Raw genomic sequence first — 16603 nt, 5'->3', positions numbered from 1 at the left:
TATTAGCATGGCGGTCAACGGAGCATAGACCAAAACAATCCTGATCTCGGGCAGCGTCAGTTTTTTTTTTTTTTTTGATTGACCCATTTGTCTTTGAGTCTTAGCGAAGTTATGTATCATCATGAAAGCAAATATGAACACAAAAACATAACCTGCTAAAATAATGCGTAATAATCCCTGAGGGATCATTTTGAACAGTCACCTTCAACAGTACCTTTTTTTCTTTTTCCTTTTCTTCCTCTCAGGCGTTTCCATCTCAGTTTAACTCAGGCAATTCCTTGCCTGACATATTATTATATTTTTAGGCAGCCCAAATCCCACACAGAATACCAAGCATCTCACCCCCCCCCCCCTTTTTTTTTTTTTAAACCACTCGAGCCCAAGACGGGGGGTTGTCAGCGTGAGCGTTTTAAACGTGCCGGGAATCGCCATATCTCCTCTTCATCTGCAATGCGCTTCTCTTTTTAAGGGCAAGGGGCAGACAAGAAAATAAATCTCGAAAGAGATCAAAAATACAACTTGAAAAGCTGTAGAATGATCCGGGAGTTTTCCTCGATATATTCAGCATAATACAACACTCTGCATATGTAACCTATTGCTCCTCACATTGTCCTCATAAAAATTAACACGTGCTTTGTGTTATTATTAGATGAAATGATTATTAAGAGGAGACTTGACCTGACTGTATCCTCACTCCAGTTAACAGGCAGAGAAGCGAGCAAGGCATCTTCTTCTCCTGAAATGTCAGGTCCCAGCAGACAGGAAAAGTGATATGAGTGGCGGAGTAGCAGTAAAGATTCTTCCTGCTCTGGCATGAATTTAATGAAGCCTCGGGTCACAGAACACAAGCAATAAATCCCTTGTGATCTCTGGGTGCCCTTTCGTTCTCTTTATTTCATCAATTTTGAGGGCTTTACACAGTCCCATTTTGCCAGAGGCTTTGATTGGTGCTCCTTGTGTGGCTACGGTGTTGAGGATTTTATATTGGCACACATTAGGCTTGTTCTGACATATTTGTCAAAGGCTTGACATGCCCTGAGGATAAATGGTAAAATGGTGTTCCCTCCGTTTCACCACACTGGCTACCTTTGACATGTGGCACTGCTATGATTTTTGGAATCCGACCCACGCCTACTTGCAGATGAGTAACGGTGCTTGCACTGCCTAGATTTAATCCAGAGAAGCCTGTTGGGACAAACAACTGTAAGGCACTTTTACACTGCCTGTGAAAGCTGGCCTATTCCTGATTTTCTTTTTTTTTTTCTGTGTTGCTGTTTTTTTACAATCATCAGCGGTATTGAATGGTGGACGGCAAAGTCAAGCTTGGTATGTTAAATACCCGGTTTAACACTTGCGCCCACCTGAAAAGCATAAAATTTTTGTCATATGTTGAAAAAAATGACAACGACAAATAGCACTGTACTATTTATTGCTGTCAAGGAATTAAATTTTTCTAATTTTATGAATTGCAAAATTTTCCATTATTGATCATGATTAATTGAATTTTTTGTAACAAATATTTGAGTAAAATCTTGGAATTAATGTGGGAAATAATTTTCCTGTAAAATTCTCAGTACGGTATTTGAATTTGGCTTTGCAAAGTGCACACATTATTTTGGATTTCTTCAATTAGCCATCGAGCAACTTTTTAGAGTAAAATGAAGTGAAAGTCCGTCTTTGTCTGTCTTTGCGCCAGTGACTCTCCAAGTTTGGCTGCAAGGTGAGCAGTTTTTTTTTTTTAAGGCTTTGTAACATTTAAATTGATCTCCAAAGTTAACACTTTAACTTTGACAGCCCTGAGAGATTGTTTGTAGTCACCGCAACTTTTGTGTGTGCCTTTAAGGGGCGTGGCCTAGTTAGTGAGGTCAGTTGTTTTAAATCCAGTTGGCCCCATTTGCCGGTTTAGACTACGGGTGAACGTCTAGGCAGACGTTTCGGCCTACTGTAGCTCCTTGCTTTTTACAGTTTGCGTTTAACTGCTAAGCCCTTTCAATAAAAGGCTGAAAGAAGTACATCGGCGTTGTGGCACTTTTTCCTCTTCAAACACTCTTTACTAGAGAGTCAGCTTGTTTGCAGCTTACAACACACACAAAAAAAAAAAATCAACAGATTGTACGCATACGTTGGGACACATCAGTCAAGGTATTTGATTACAGGGTGCATTGCTGACGTATTAGTGGGATCTGTTCAAACGAAGTTTTTAGAAAACTGACTGCGTCTCCCTGCCCAAGTTATTGACACATGAAGCTGATCAAATGGAGCAGGGTGAAGCATGTCAAGTATTCTTAAACCACACCCCCACCCGTCTCCCCAACCAAGAGACGTTCAAAGACCTTGTTTCTCACATTGGCAGCGGTGCCGTCTGCAGGAGCACGGGCTCGAAATAGAAGCCAATTGACAAGACAGCTGGCTCGACGACACCACAGCCTCGGAATAGCCGGGTGTTGTCATGAAGCAGCAGGCGCGTGCGCAGCTTCTGTAAACACAAGGCCGTCTCCAGACGCTCTCAGAAGCCGCCGCACCGCTGTCATCATAGGCCTACACCCCACCCCCGCTCACTCCCACCCTCGTCCAGACAGGAGCCTGCTGGATGTATTCTGAACCCCTCCTGCCCTGGAATGTCACCCACGTCTAAGATTAGTCAATAGGGGTCCTTGGGATGGCGCGACCCACGACGTGATACGATGTTTAGAAGCATTTTTATAGTTTCTTAGTTTGGGTTATATTTATGGTATTAATTGAGGACATTATCTATTTTTGGGGTCCATTATTTGTGGAAATTTGCTATTAAGTTGGGCTTGGTCCCTAACCGCAAATAAATGTGGCTATGTTGCGTGAACTAGTTTACTCCCTAAATAGGCTGCACGACAAACGAAACAGGAAGTGAATATTATGTTAATGCTCATGCTTGTTCTGAATAATGGAGCAATGTTGCCCAGACTGGTGATGTGAAAGTATCATGTGTCGGCATCACCCGCAACTTGGGGTAAAGAATCCACATTTTCATCTGACTGTCACAAGGCTGCTTTCATGCGCTGACATGTTTGTATTTCTCAACACAAATATTTTAAGCGAGGGTTTATTTTTGTTATGCTTGACTTGCACATTTCAACAGGATGCGGGGTAAGATTTTTCTTTTGTGTTTAAACAAGAATTTAATCGTAAACTGTTTAGGGAATGTTGGGCTATCATTTCTTCTTTGAATAACAATGGTATTTGCACATGCGGATAAATCTGATGTAATTACGTATACCTTACCGGATCCTGGATTGGAGAAATGTACTTTTATGCCAAGCTTGTATGACACAGTCTGCTATGTGTGCGTAGGTGTAACTATGGCTGGCATGGTCAGTTCTGTGACGAATGTACCGTGTTCCCCGGATGCGTCCATGGCACTTGCAACATCCCCTGGCAGTGCAACTGTGAGAGGAACTGGGGTGGCCTGCTGTGCGATAAAGGTATGCAAAAGGTTTTGTCCTCAACTCACACGCATGTACCCTCAAGCTATGTGTTCTTTTATCAAAACAGAATATTTGGTTATGCCGTCTTCTTTCCTGTTCGCTTTAATTTTGCCTTTGAGACGTGAAACAAAATCAAAGAATATTTCACATTTATTTTACTGTATTGAAGAGAGGCTCAATTTCAGAACTTCTGTTTCCCACGCTTAGTGTATGTGTTGCCTACACATTTATTTGCATGTCATGCTACACAGACGTCTTTCCCCAAACTGACTGGAAAACAGCAGCTGTATAGTTTTACTGCTCGTGTGATTTGAGCACCAACGGGGACACTTGATCCCCACGCATCCTCGTCGTCACTTGAGTGCACTTTGGGGGATGAGAGTGGGTCCTAAGATCCCCGGTGGGGACTCATCCCTATTCATTTATTTATCAGCCTTTAGGCTAAGACCGGTTCTCAAGGATCAAATGGGTTTAGTTTTGTATGTGGAAAAAGATGAACGAAACAAGCTTAGTTTACATTAATAATTAAAAGACACAAGTTTCTACCTCCTTAAGCACATCCTGTGAGCACTGTAAGTCCGCTCTCTTGATGCCGAGCAGCAGAGTGATTGAGGAAACAACTCAGTGCTTCCCGTCAAACTGACAGCTGGTGCTCTATACTGAGCGAAGACTCCGACAAGCTTCCAGGGAACTCCTGGCACCAAGCGGATTGAATGTTGGCAGCCAATTAGCAAAGTTGAGGATACAGTGGAAACTGATATTGCTCCAAGAGCTTGTCATTTTCATGGAGGGGTCTTTCGACACTTTGTATCCTCTGTACACGCTTGTATCTTTTCAAAAAGCATTTTCTTCATTAAAATAACATGAAGGATATTTTTTGTTTTGTTTTCTGGGACTCTCCTCGACTTAGCCGTCTGTTGGCGTTGGAATATGTCTTGAATTTCATTGCATTTAAATGTAACATTAGAGGTGTCCTGGCTAGTCCGATATTATATACATCTATATATATATGTCCATGATTACATACCACTAAGGAGGGTTATCTGGGGTAGCCCTGGCAACGATATGCTCTTTATCAAAAGCTATTGTACCATAAAGGGTCTTGAATCTGTCAGTGTTAAACTGGCAATATTGCATTCTGTTGCTTTAACACCATGATGAAGTTGAAAGGAGGAATATGGATTTGGCGTCAACAGTCAAATATTAATTTTCTAAATGTACAAAGTGTCTAGCTCACTACAAATAATGCAATAGATGTGCAAGTTGAGAGATTTGCTTTGTTGTTGTCGTGAATCGTGGAGGCAAACATTTCAAAATGAGTCTCATGGTCTCCTCCATTTAACATGTCTGCTCCAGATCTCAATTACTGCGGTCGCCACCAGCCATGTATCAACGCCGGCACATGCTTGAACACTGAACCTGATGAGTACTACTGCGCCTGTCCACAAGGCTACTCAGGCAAGACGTGTCAGATAGGTGAGTGTTTTTGTTCGACAAGGATGACCACTCGACTGAACTTTGTCAAGGATGAGTTATTAGGAAATTGGATGAAATATTTTAATTTGTATGAATCCCAGCGTCTCAACTTGAGTAACGCTGTTTTGTTTTATCGGGTGCTTCATCAGCTGAGCACGCCTGTGCTTCCAATCCTTGTGCGAACGGTGGTACATGCCTTGAGGGTCCCTCAGTCTTCGAGTGCCAGTGTCCACCAGGCTGGGGAGGTGCAACCTGTGCAATCAGTGAGTTTCCACGCAATTTTGTCCAACATCTTTGTCCTTTTTTAAAAAATCTTTTTAAATCTCAACATTGTTTTTATTGCATTTCATCACATTCCCGATGAGGGTTGCAGAGTACATTTGGACAAAATAAAAAAATTATAATATATATATATATATAAATATATATATATTTATTTATTTATTTATTTATTTTGCATACCAATTAAACTGGTACCAAAGGCAGAAAAAAAATTAATTGAGCATTTTTTTAAATGGAGGTTTATTCCAGACCCCCCCCAGCAATCGGTGATCTGTTATAGAAAGACCATATAAAAATGTATATAAACATATGTCACTCTCACTTAAGCTTGTAAAGATGACACATAGAGCAAATAATTAAACACCGCATTTTCAGCAGCGGCGCAAACTAGGTTCAATGATAGTGGGAGATTTTTGTGCATTTACACTCCAATGAGTTGCAAAACTAAAGCTATCAAAATCTAAAAATTGCTTGTGAACGCTGAGAAATAACATTGTCAATAGAAATATTGGAATACAGAATACACACAAATGGAGCCATCTTAGATGCGCCGCTCAGTATGATGTAGTGCACTTCTTTTTAATCAGAAACATAAAAAATTACATTTCTCCTTTTTGTCATTGAACCATGATTTAAATCCAACCACCATGCCGTTTATGCCATTTCAACCTATAACCACAATATTTAATACCTATCTGATACTGCCAATCAAAACTGCTCTGCCATTTTGTATCTACTCAGATTTAGACAACTGTTCTTCCAATCCATGTGCCCGCGGAGGAACCTGCATTAACCAGGAAGATGGCTTCCAGTGTGTGTGCCCACCTGAGTGGGAAGGAAAGACCTGTCAAATTGGTGAGATTGGTAGATTACTCGAGCAAAATTACCCGACACCAAAAAATAAAAATGTATTGTCAATAGTCTGCTAAAATGGCAGCTGCCTACTTTTTTCCCTCCATTATTTTATAAGCCACTACTGGGTGTATATCAAATGTTTCTGTCTGGCTCCTGTCAAAAGCGGACATGACAGGCGTAAGGCCAGGAAATTTACAACTGGTAAATAAAGTCGAGTGTGCATGTGTGTTAGAAGCGGGGGGAGGTGAAGGCCGGAAAAACGATCCCAAGAGCCGTCTCATTTTACCAGCTTAGATCTCAGTTTACAAGCAGCAATCAGCTTCCAGTCTTACCTGGCGTTGAGTGTGTGTGCGTGTCAATGTCTTAAGTGTTGGGTTTCAGCGAGAAGACAGGTGTGCGTGCGTGCGTGCGTGCATGAGTACAGAAGGACCCCCTGCGGACTGCCCACCCCCACTTCACCATGCCTTTAGATATTTGAGCAGCAGTGCTTTGTTGTAACACTTTAGATGTCTGTGGAAGTGGTGGGCGTCCGTTATTTGCATCTCATTTCAGCCTTTTTTTTTTCCCGAAACGCCTGTGTTTTGTCATTTTTATTAGCCTTTTGGGGACATTTTATAAACATTTGTCACTCAATACGAAAATGAATGACAAAATATGGTGTCCATCTCTGCATTATCAATAGACCCAAAAAGGTTAAGCCATTTAAACACTAAAGCAATTTATACTCCAAATTCTAGAGAAAAACGTGATTAAAAACTTTTTTATTCCTAAAATGTTTTTTTTTTTTTGGTTCCTACTCTTCCTTGTACATCCCTTGCTTTGTCCCCATTTATGGACGCAGTGTCCTTTTACTCCCTGCTTTCACAGATGCTAATGAGTGTGCAAGAAAGCCGTGTGTGAACGCTAATTCTTGCAAAAATTTGATTGGTGGATATCACTGCGACTGTTTTCGGGGATGGTCCGGACAAAACTGTGACATCAGTCAGTATTTTCTTACATCTTAGTCACTTCTTGTTAAATGTTTGTCCCTCCAGTCTCTCAAACAGCAGTTTCTTCTTTGAGCTGTTGCTCTTCTAAAAAAAAAAAAAAAAAATGTTTACATTTTTAAACGCCTTGACTCACCTTCTGGACTCACAACATAGGTGTAGTTTAGGCTAACTCATTCAGTCACATGCGGTAACTTGTTCCTTTCTTGTCTTGGCAATCAAGCGCTCCTGTTTGCCCTCACGAAACCAATTGCATGCCCACTGTGGATTCAGTGCATGAACAGCCCCTCAACTTTACTCGTGTCTCTACCTTTTCGCAACTTTGCCCTTACCTATAAGAATCCTTCTTGTCATTTTCTAATGAATTCTAATATCTGGTATTTGCTTATCAGGCATGAGCAGCTGCCGCGACCAATGCCAGAATGGAGCAACGTGCAAGGTTTGACATTTCCCATTCAAAATGTCTTCATGTGGCTTAAGTTTTGACTTTTTCTTCTTCATCCTTTTGTCGTCATTAGGACAGCCCACGCGGTTACCACTGCCAGTGCCCGCCAGGCTTTGTGGGCTCTCACTGTGAAATCCAAAGGAATAAGTGTGACAGCAGACCTTGCCAGAATGGAGGCCAATGCCACGCTGTGTTAGGTGGCTTTGTGTGCCAGTGCCCAGTGGAGTTTGCAGGTCAACTGTGTGAGGTACGTTTGAGTTACACCAAAACTTGATCAAGAATTGCTTCTATGCACTCATTTAATAGGGAATTGTACAGGAGACGCTCTGGGATTTAAATCACCCTCCAATTAGTTTGGATTTCCAAGATACTCTTCCCACCGGAAATAATAGACATTGAATTAATTTGTTTCGAGGTCACACATCGTCACTAATGTCGGTTGTAACGTTTGAACGTTTCTAACAGCCATAAAAGTGTTAAATATGTTCGGCCAAAACAATGCCGCATATAGCGGCTGTCATACAGCAGCCAGTCTTTCTTAATAAACAAGTATATGCGAGATTAGTTTTCAAAATCACTGCACATGGTAACCAAAACAAGAGTCATCTACAGTAAGCCACCTGTCCCGGTTGCACCGGCTATCACATGATGTCTCTGTCTCCTCGCTGTAATTTGTTATATTTAGTGTGCGTTTGAAGCCAATGTAGGTTAGCTGTGAGGGAAACCGATTCTCTTCTGCTTCTCTTGGGGCTTGAATGGAGGACATTGCTGGTCAGGAGCCAATCCTGATTTAGCTTCTCCACTATATACACCAGCCTTGCTGAATGAGGCGACGCTGGGTTACTGCCCGCTTACTACTAAACACTCGTCTGCCATGGTGCTGTCTACATGCCTGCTAAAATTTAGCATTTAGAAGGCAACATATTAACTTATTTACATATTCATGGTGATAAAAATACTGAGACTGTAACAATTGTTGTTGAAGTCATGCAAATTTCCCATTGCGGCTCTACAAAGGTTATTTTGGGGTGTTTGTGGAATAGAATTATATCATGTTATACATGATATAGGTTAAAAAAACGACAGAGGTCGCCCATAACTAAAATATGGTTAGCTAGTGGTACTACTAATTAGAAAACATTATTATGCAAAAAAAAAAAAAAAAAACATGTTTCCATGGCTGTCATAAGCATGTTATAATACCAATACCGGATCTGATGCAAAAGAATTCCATAATGCCCTCTGAAATTATGTCTCCAATGCAAGTCAATGCCGCAAAAACTCAAATGTAATGATTTAGTGTTCCTGGCTTTGACCACACACATCCAAATAGTAAAGAAAATTGGTATGTGCGCATGACACTTGGGTTAAAATAAACTACGTGTGACCACAGACTTCACCCACTTTGCTGACCCGCTCAGACACTCCTGCTCAGCACCTTAAATGGCAACGGGTGCAGCCCAGCGTTTATGCACAGTAGTGATGTTTACAAAAACTTGGAGATTTTCCCTCCAACCTCTGTATTGTAGTGCGTTTAAAAAAAAAAAAAAAAAGGAAACGGCTAAACATGCCGCTTTGGTCACGAGCAGGGTGGCTCTTTTGGTCGTTTATCTTGACTTTGTTCACCGGCCCTTTCAATATCTCACCAGCGTGTCTTCTTTTTTTTTTTTGCCCTCGGCTAATTTATCACGTCAGTGGTGTTAAAACAAAAGGGTGAATCTTGTTGATGCGATTAGGGAAGGTTTCGGAGGCTTACTCTTAAACGTTTATCTTCATAAGGGGGCATGGCATAAGCAAAGCTATCCAGCTCACTGGCCAAACGGTTTAATCATAATTGTGTCTCGTTGCAGCTGTTGGGATCGATACATACAAATCTTGGCTTTATTTTGACTTTCTTACACTGTCTCTTCCACCTCTTTTTAAGATGCAGATCTCATCCCCCTCGGATGCATGCAATCCAAACCCGTGTGAGAACCAGGCCAAGTGCCACAATATGGTCCAGGACTTCTACTGTGCATGTCCTGAGGGCTTTGAAGGAAAAACCTGTGAGCAACTCAAAGTGGACTGCAAAACCACCCCTTGTCAAGGTGACAATAATCTTAAAATGAACTCGTACATCGTTTTACAAAAGCCCCTTTTATTATCTTAAGTTGTATTAACTGTGCTACGCAAAATGGACAAATAGAGGAAGTAATCCGACCGTTTTTTTTTCTCTGTCTTTATTTGCTTGCAGTTATCGACAGCTGCACTGTTGCCATAGCGACCAACGACTCCACAGAAGTGCGGCACATCTCCTCTAATGTCTGCGGACCTCGAGGGCGCTGTGTGAGCGGGCTGACTGGCAACTTCACTTGCATCTGTGAACCGGGTTTCAGCGGCATCTATTGTCATGAGAGTATGTACAGAGGAATTTCAACAATTCACTAGAGTGACACTCGGCGAAAATTTCGATTAGGGCCATCATTGAACACCATGTCATGCGTATCAAAGATTTTAAGATGTGCAATGTTAGTAAATGTTCAAAAACAAAATTCTGGATCAACACCAATATGAGAGCTTCTTACTTGGCCCATGGCCCAACCTCCCACAACATTTCAAGGATAGTGGGTTCTGTAGTTTTTGTTCAACCCTGATGAACAAAAAAGCAGCTATGAAAACCTAACATCCGACTCCCATCCATGTTCCAGACATTAACGACTGCCTCAAAAGCCCATGTAGCAACGGGGGGACCTGCATTGATGGCATCAATTCGTTTCAGTGCTTCTGTCCTGATGGCTGGGAGGGAGAATTCTGCGACCTCAGTAAGTTTCTGACATGGATCTTTCTTTTTATACTTTAAAACAAATCCACCACAATGCCAACACTTGGGGCCTGAGTTACGCAAATAGCAGAATTCCGTGTTCAATCTATATACATATTGCGTGTGCTGCTGTTGGGCGTGTCCCAGATGAGTTTTTTTACGATTGTGATCTTTGACTAAGATCCCAAATAGTGAACGCTCAAATGTTTGTACACTCATGCTAACCGATTGTGTTGTATCAATTATCAGTGTGCATTGAAATGACCCAAACGTGAGGGAATGCAGTTTTGTTAGAGGCGATATGGCATGACTCCTTCTTGTGACTGGACCCAAGTCAGCCAAATCTAAGGCATAAGACCTCTGACTGACGTGTCATTTTATGTACCAGTAAAACCAGGCCCTTGGTGCTCTATTTCTCTCCAAATAGTGTAAAATTAGGTTTTTTTTGCTGCATTCCTCAGATGTCAATGAGTGCAGACTCAATCCATGTAAGAACGGTGGCCGATGCGTCGACCTTGTGAACGACTTCTACTGCGAGTGTGCCGACAATTGGAAGGGCAAGACCTGCCATTCGCGTGAGTAATGAGTCTTTCACTCTTTGCAGTGGTCTCAAATCCAACATGTTTAGCTTCATATTTCATGTCCATTTGCTGTGGTGGATGCGTGACATAAGTGTGCGTTTGTGTATTTGGGGCAGGTGAGAGCCAGTGTGACGCAACTACATGTAGTAATGGAGGCACATGCTATGACCATGGGGACACCTTCCGCTGTGCCTGCCCTCCTCGCTGGGGGGGCAACACATGCAACACAGGTGGGGGTTTTTTTCCTTTTTTTTTTTTCTTTTTTTTTTTCTGGCCTCAATTGCAATGCTTTAAATTCAGGGTTACTGGATGACATGAACTTAAAATAAAAATCCAATCAAAAAATGTTTCTAATAAAATCTGATTGACGCATTTAGAAAACGCATTTAACTGACATTATTCATTTTAGGTTTTATTTTTATTACTTCTGATATCGAACAATCCAGAGAGGGAAATTACTTTATTACTTTTAATTACTTTTTACACTTGAGGTCAAAAAACATTTAACACTGATTAGTGTTATTGAATGGCAAACTTTTGACTGGTATTGTATGTTTTTGCTAAAGGCCACCAGTGTTTACGGTCATTATTTCAAGTTGACATCTCATACTAATTAACCGAACCTAATAAGTTGACTGAGCTTCTGTTTAATTTAGTTAGTGTACACATTGCCTGTTGGTGCAAGGCTTTTAGCAGTCAACACTGAAAAGGGTTGAGTTTGTCAACATGAGTCTCCACATTTTTAATGAATGCTGCAAATCCACGTTTAGTTAATGGTCTACCATTAAAGCACTTTTAGCTTTAGAGCTGTGATCTGATGACAGAAAAATAAACGGTGACGAGATTGTGCTTTAAAATTAAGTTGCTTTAAAAGACTGGTTGCAAAATACATTTGGACTTTCTCCTTGACCAAAGCATAAGGCTGCATTTTTTTTTAAGTTTTCCTTGCATCTTTATTTAGTATAGATGCTTACTGATTATAAAAATGGTTTTAGAATTAATGGTTGTTAATTCAAATAAAATTCTGGAGTGAGTGCTGTGAGCTCTAAAGAGATTGTTTAAAAAAAAAAAAAGTTTTTGTGTTCACCAAATGACTCCATGTTTTCCTTTTTTCTAAATCATTTTTGTTCTGAATCTTTTGGCAGCCGAGAACAGCACATGCGCCTCCAGTCCTTGCTTGAATGGTGGAACCTGCGTGGGAGGAGTAGACACCTTTACTTGCATCTGCAAAGACGGCTGGGAAGAACCTACCTGCAGCCAAAGTACGTTTTTTTTTTATTTCCATTTGTGCCTTTTGTGAAATCTCTCAACTAAACCCAAAAACGTGTGAAGTCCCACCGTCTTTTTGGCACTGTCATAAAAAAAAATCGTAATAAAAGCGAATTTGCCATCATAGATGCAACAATGCAACAGTCACACTTCCCACTAAATGTCTTTTGTGCTCCCTCAACAGATATAGACGACTGCAACCCTCATCCATGGTATGTATCGTTTCCTGCCTCGCACACTCCTGTGGTGTCGTCAAAGCTTACCCCACCCATCCTCCCCTCCATTTATCCCAGCCTCCCTCCTCTCTGCACTTCACACAGGCTTCGCAAGGCTGTAAGGGGTGCAGGGACTCCCTTAAAGGAGTGGAAGGTGTCCTCAAATCAAGCCTCAAAGGGCCATCTCACCAAGCAGAGAGCTTTGGGGAATTGAATAGGACAGGGAGAGGTGGAGTAATACCAACTACCCCGTGGTGAATGCAGGTGGGGGGTGGAAAGGCAGTGGAGGAGGTGGTGCACATGTCCCTTTTCTTTCTGTGCGACCTGGAGGGAGGGGGGGGGGGGCTGGGGCTTTGAGGAGGAATGGAAGAGTGGCATGATAAGAGGAGAGGAGGGGAGGGACTGGACACGCCTATTAGCATCTGAAAGGTGGAAGCTTGTATTGATGAGTTGAATTGAGCTTTGTGAACCCCCCTCAAACGCCACACACACACACACACACACACGCACGCACACTAATGATGTGCTTTGTTGCAAGTGGAAAGGATGTAGATCTTGTACTCCCTCATCTAATCGTCATTTAATGTCTGCCCTCTCTCAGTTACAATGGTGGTATCTGTGTGGACGGAGTCAACTGGTTTCGATGCGAGTGCGCCCCTGGGTTTGCCGGCCCTGACTGCAGGATCAGTAAGTACCAGCATGAGGTTTATCTAATTATGAAGCACAGTCATCAGTGCAGTTCAAACAAAAAAAAATCCTTTGACTATTGTGAGCCACGACAACACCAAAATCCAAGCCCCGGATGGCGCCCTCTCGGCTTTTTCTTTGTTCCGAAATGCCTCCAGGGGTCAGAGGTCACCCCTCCTCTATACTCACGCAGTCACACAAATGCCCACATAAGACAAATTAACCAGTGACCCTGAAATTCTTCTCCGAGCTTCCTTTGTTCGGGCCAGAAAGTGTCCACCTTTTCTGTCCAGCTCGAATTTGAGATTTCTCATTCCGACTGTTTGTGTGCATCTCAAATGACAATGGCCGAAGTTCTTAGTGATCGTGGGAGCCCCCGCGGGAAACAGGGAATAAGATGTTATTTCACACACTTGTGCTGTGACTTTCTTCTACCCAGGTTAAGTTTTTTTTTTTTTTTTGGGTTTGTTTTTTAAACGATGGGTAGATATTCGTCAAAGGATTTCCCCATTAGATGCTGGACATGATCCACGCTATATTTTATAAAAGACAAAAATTCTCATGACTCATATTTCTGTCCAGTCTTGTTTCATTTGCAGTGTCAAGTGTCAATTGTTTTCATCCGGATCTGATCTAGATTGCACATTTGGCAGCAGGGAATAATTGGGAAATCACATTTAATATGTTCAGACACTTTCATCTCCCTGTCGTAGCTCATCAAATTGTTGTAATTACTTGTGCCTACTGTGGATATAAAAAGTCTACACACCGCTATTCAAATAGCAGGTATTTGTGAAAATCATTTCCAAACTTTTTCCACCTTCAGTTTAACAGATATCCTGTACAAATGAACCGAAAAGAATTGAATCCTTTTGAGAGGGTAAAAATAAACCACTGAGATAATGTGGTTGCACAATTGTTCACACCCTCCTATAACTGGGTTGTGAATGTATAGAATCGGTCACAGATTTATTTTTTTAGCCTCAAAATGATGTCAACAAAAAAACAACTCCTGCAAGAAAAAAAGTGGCTATTCCAATTAAAATCTAATGGCGGAAAATGTTTAGAAATGTTTTATTTTGGTCTCACTTAGTTTATTTGTGTAGGCTTTTTATATTGACCGTATGTAAGAAAAGGGTTGGAATGAAGATGAGTCTTGACCTCAGTATAGCTATCAAGATTCCAGATTTTGAGAAGTCAGGAAAAACCCCGTGTTGTGACCAGGTTGTTTATCGAATGGATGCCATTCTTTGCCCCTCAGATATCAACGAGTGCCAGTCTTCACCGTGTGCTTACGGCGCAACTTGTGTGGATGAGATCAACGGTTTTCGATGCACTTGTCCACTCGGTCGAACGGGAATCCGATGTCAAGAATGTAAAGACTTTTTTTGTCCTTTCCCACACATTCTTTAAGCAATATTTGAGTCTATATTGACTTGTCATCCCTCATTCATGCATACAAGGATGTTCACCATTTCCTGTATGTGTGTGTAAAGTCATAGGTATCGGGAAGTCATGTCACTACGATGGGCTTCAGTTTCCTCATGGCAGTCGATGGGAGGAGGAGTGCAACAGCTGTTACTGTGGCAACGGAAAAGTCGACTGCACAAAGGTAATGTTTATTTTGATGTGATTCTTGTCAGCATAATCAACCTGTCAATTAGTTTGATCCAACAGATAAAGTATAATATTCCATCAAAAAAAAAAAAAAAGAACGTACATACAGGATATCTGATCCAAATGTCCATTGCACTTTTTTAACCGCAGGTTCAGTGTGGTCGACGGCCCTGCCGCCTCCAGGTCTCAGACCAGAACCCGAGCAGTCAGTCCTGCCCTGCCGGACGTGTATGTGAAGCACACAGATACCTCACGTGCTTTTCAGGCCCTTGTCATCAGTGGGGGGTTTGCTCTCAAGCACTCACACAAACAAGCACCAAATGCCAGCCCAACAACGGGCACCTGGACAACAACTGTGGCCACCTCACACTGATTTTCAACAAAGACAAAGTCCCACTTGTGAGTCCCGCCGTCTTCGCACGCTGTGTGATTTGTTGATGTGAAGTTTCCGGGCAGGCTTTTCATATTATTGCCCATCATTGTGACTTAATGTTTATTCTCAGGGAACAACAGTGGAGAACATCTGCTTTGAGCTGAGGTATCATCCTGCAACCCGAACTTTGGCAAAAGACCACTCTCTCCTCCTGCTATGTGACCTGTCAGACTCCAGTCAAGACGCTGTGGAAGTGGCCATAGTAAGTCAATGAAATGCTAATCACTGAAAATCATGTAAGGTGTTTTTGACTTATCTCACTATGCTCTATCACTAAAATCAAATTTTCATCACGTCTCCTAGATTGTGTCCTTTCCTTAAGTAGATTCCATAGCAAATTACCTTTAAAGGATACGTCTTGGGTTTCACTTTTCAGAATTTAAAACAGTGTTCAGGTGTTTGAGTAACAACATCTGTCAGTCAATAATACCCGAAGATGATGCACTTGACACACAAAATAGAGAAAGTCCCGCTTTGAGTCTTATGAAAATGAGCAACCGGGCACCGGGCCTGCTCAATTGCAGAATGGCATTCATTATGATGACCAGGAAAGCAGCTAAAAAAAAAAAAAAAGACAGTTACAGCATTTTTACTTGTGGAGACAGCACTACATTCTATATATTTATTATGGCTATTCTATAAACAGTATTCAATCTAAGCGCAGCATTATACATTTTATTATACATGCACTATGCTACAATTTAGCACACCATTCATTTTTCTGCCTGTCACCTCAACATGTTCCTGTCATGACAGACTAAAGATATGATTATTTAAAAAAAAAAAAAAAAAAGTCAAGTGATTCCATTTACGTAAATGTGTCTTGGTTGTCTTGATTGATTTTGTTGAAACGACCATACTGACACGAAATGTTCTGAGTGTCTCACAAGTCTTGCGTTTTCTCTTACTTGGTTATCAGTCTTTCCAGCCCGAGGATCTCGCAGACAACAGCCTGATAAAGGAGACGGCCAACACTATAGCGGACACTTTGTCCAAGAGGAACAACAGCACCATCATGTTGGCGGTCATTGATGTCAAAGTGGAAACGCAAGTTACAGCCCATTCAATGGGTGAGTACTGAGCAAAAATGGCACTAAAGGTTTTTTTTGTTTTTTTTTTTAAGAAACACATTCATTCATCAGTGACTTAAAGGGAAAGTCAACCCCCCCAAAAAATCTAAAGTATATGTTCTATGCAACCCAACTAGTCAAAGCATGGCATTCTGATAAATATTGCATTCGCATTTCAATGACTGGAGGCGGCCATTTTGTCACTTTCTGTCAACTGAAAATGACATCACAGTTTGCTCAGGTTACGACCAATCATGGCTCACCTGTTTTCTGGAGTTGAGCCATGATTGGTCATTATCTGAGCCCGAAGCAACTGTGATGTCATTTTCAACGTGACAAAATGGCCGCCCCCTGACATGGCTAAAATCAGGTGGATTTTACTGCTACTGATATTCCGCCAACGCAATATTCATCAGAATGCCCCAT

General features: G+C 41.6%; 1 protein-coding gene across 4 annotated transcripts in view; it reads left to right on the top strand.

Moving 5' to 3' along the window:
• The window catches only part of jag2b (jagged canonical Notch ligand 2b), a 43731-nt gene that overhangs the window by 24415 nt on the left and 2713 nt on the right, over nucleotides 1-16603 (top strand). The window contains exons 7-26 of one of the 4 annotated variants that reach the window (XM_088286344.1): nucleotides 3328-3458; nucleotides 4818-4937; nucleotides 5087-5200; nucleotides 5961-6074; nucleotides 6942-7055; nucleotides 7453-7499; nucleotides 7579-7752; nucleotides 9436-9592; nucleotides 9739-9900; nucleotides 10193-10306; nucleotides 10767-10880; nucleotides 11003-11116; nucleotides 12032-12148; nucleotides 12340-12367; nucleotides 12972-13057; nucleotides 14319-14432; nucleotides 14554-14669; nucleotides 14825-15073; nucleotides 15178-15309; nucleotides 16027-16177. In XM_088286344.1, the coding sequence (XP_088142470.1) occupies nucleotides 3328-3458; nucleotides 4818-4937; nucleotides 5087-5200; nucleotides 5961-6074; nucleotides 6942-7055; nucleotides 7453-7499; nucleotides 7579-7752; nucleotides 9436-9592; nucleotides 9739-9900; nucleotides 10193-10306; nucleotides 10767-10880; nucleotides 11003-11116; nucleotides 12032-12148; nucleotides 12340-12367; nucleotides 12972-13057; nucleotides 14319-14432; nucleotides 14554-14669; nucleotides 14825-15073; nucleotides 15178-15309; nucleotides 16027-16177 (2468 nt within the window). Of the gene's footprint in view, nucleotides 1-3327; nucleotides 3459-4817; nucleotides 4938-5086; nucleotides 5201-5960; nucleotides 6075-6941; nucleotides 7056-7452; nucleotides 7500-7578; nucleotides 7753-9429; nucleotides 9593-9738; nucleotides 9901-10192; nucleotides 10307-10766; nucleotides 10881-11002; nucleotides 11117-12031; nucleotides 12149-12339; nucleotides 12368-12971; nucleotides 13058-14318; nucleotides 14433-14553; nucleotides 14670-14824; nucleotides 15074-15177; nucleotides 15310-16026; nucleotides 16178-16603 lie in introns of all 4 variants that reach the window. The other 3 variants (XM_088286343.1, XM_088286346.1, XM_088286345.1) reach the window with 3 other exon arrangements.

The sequence above is a fragment of the Idiotropiscis lumnitzeri genome, chromosome 21, assembly GCF_059441095.1.
Source record: "Idiotropiscis lumnitzeri isolate Australia: NSW breed Sydney's pygmy pipehorse chromosome 21, RoL_Ilum_1.0, whole genome shotgun sequence".
NCBI lineage: Eukaryota > Metazoa > Chordata > Actinopteri > Syngnathiformes > Syngnathidae > Idiotropiscis > Idiotropiscis lumnitzeri.
The sequence above is the reverse complement of the archived record's forward strand: the minus strand, read 5'-3'. Positions and strand labels throughout refer to the sequence as shown.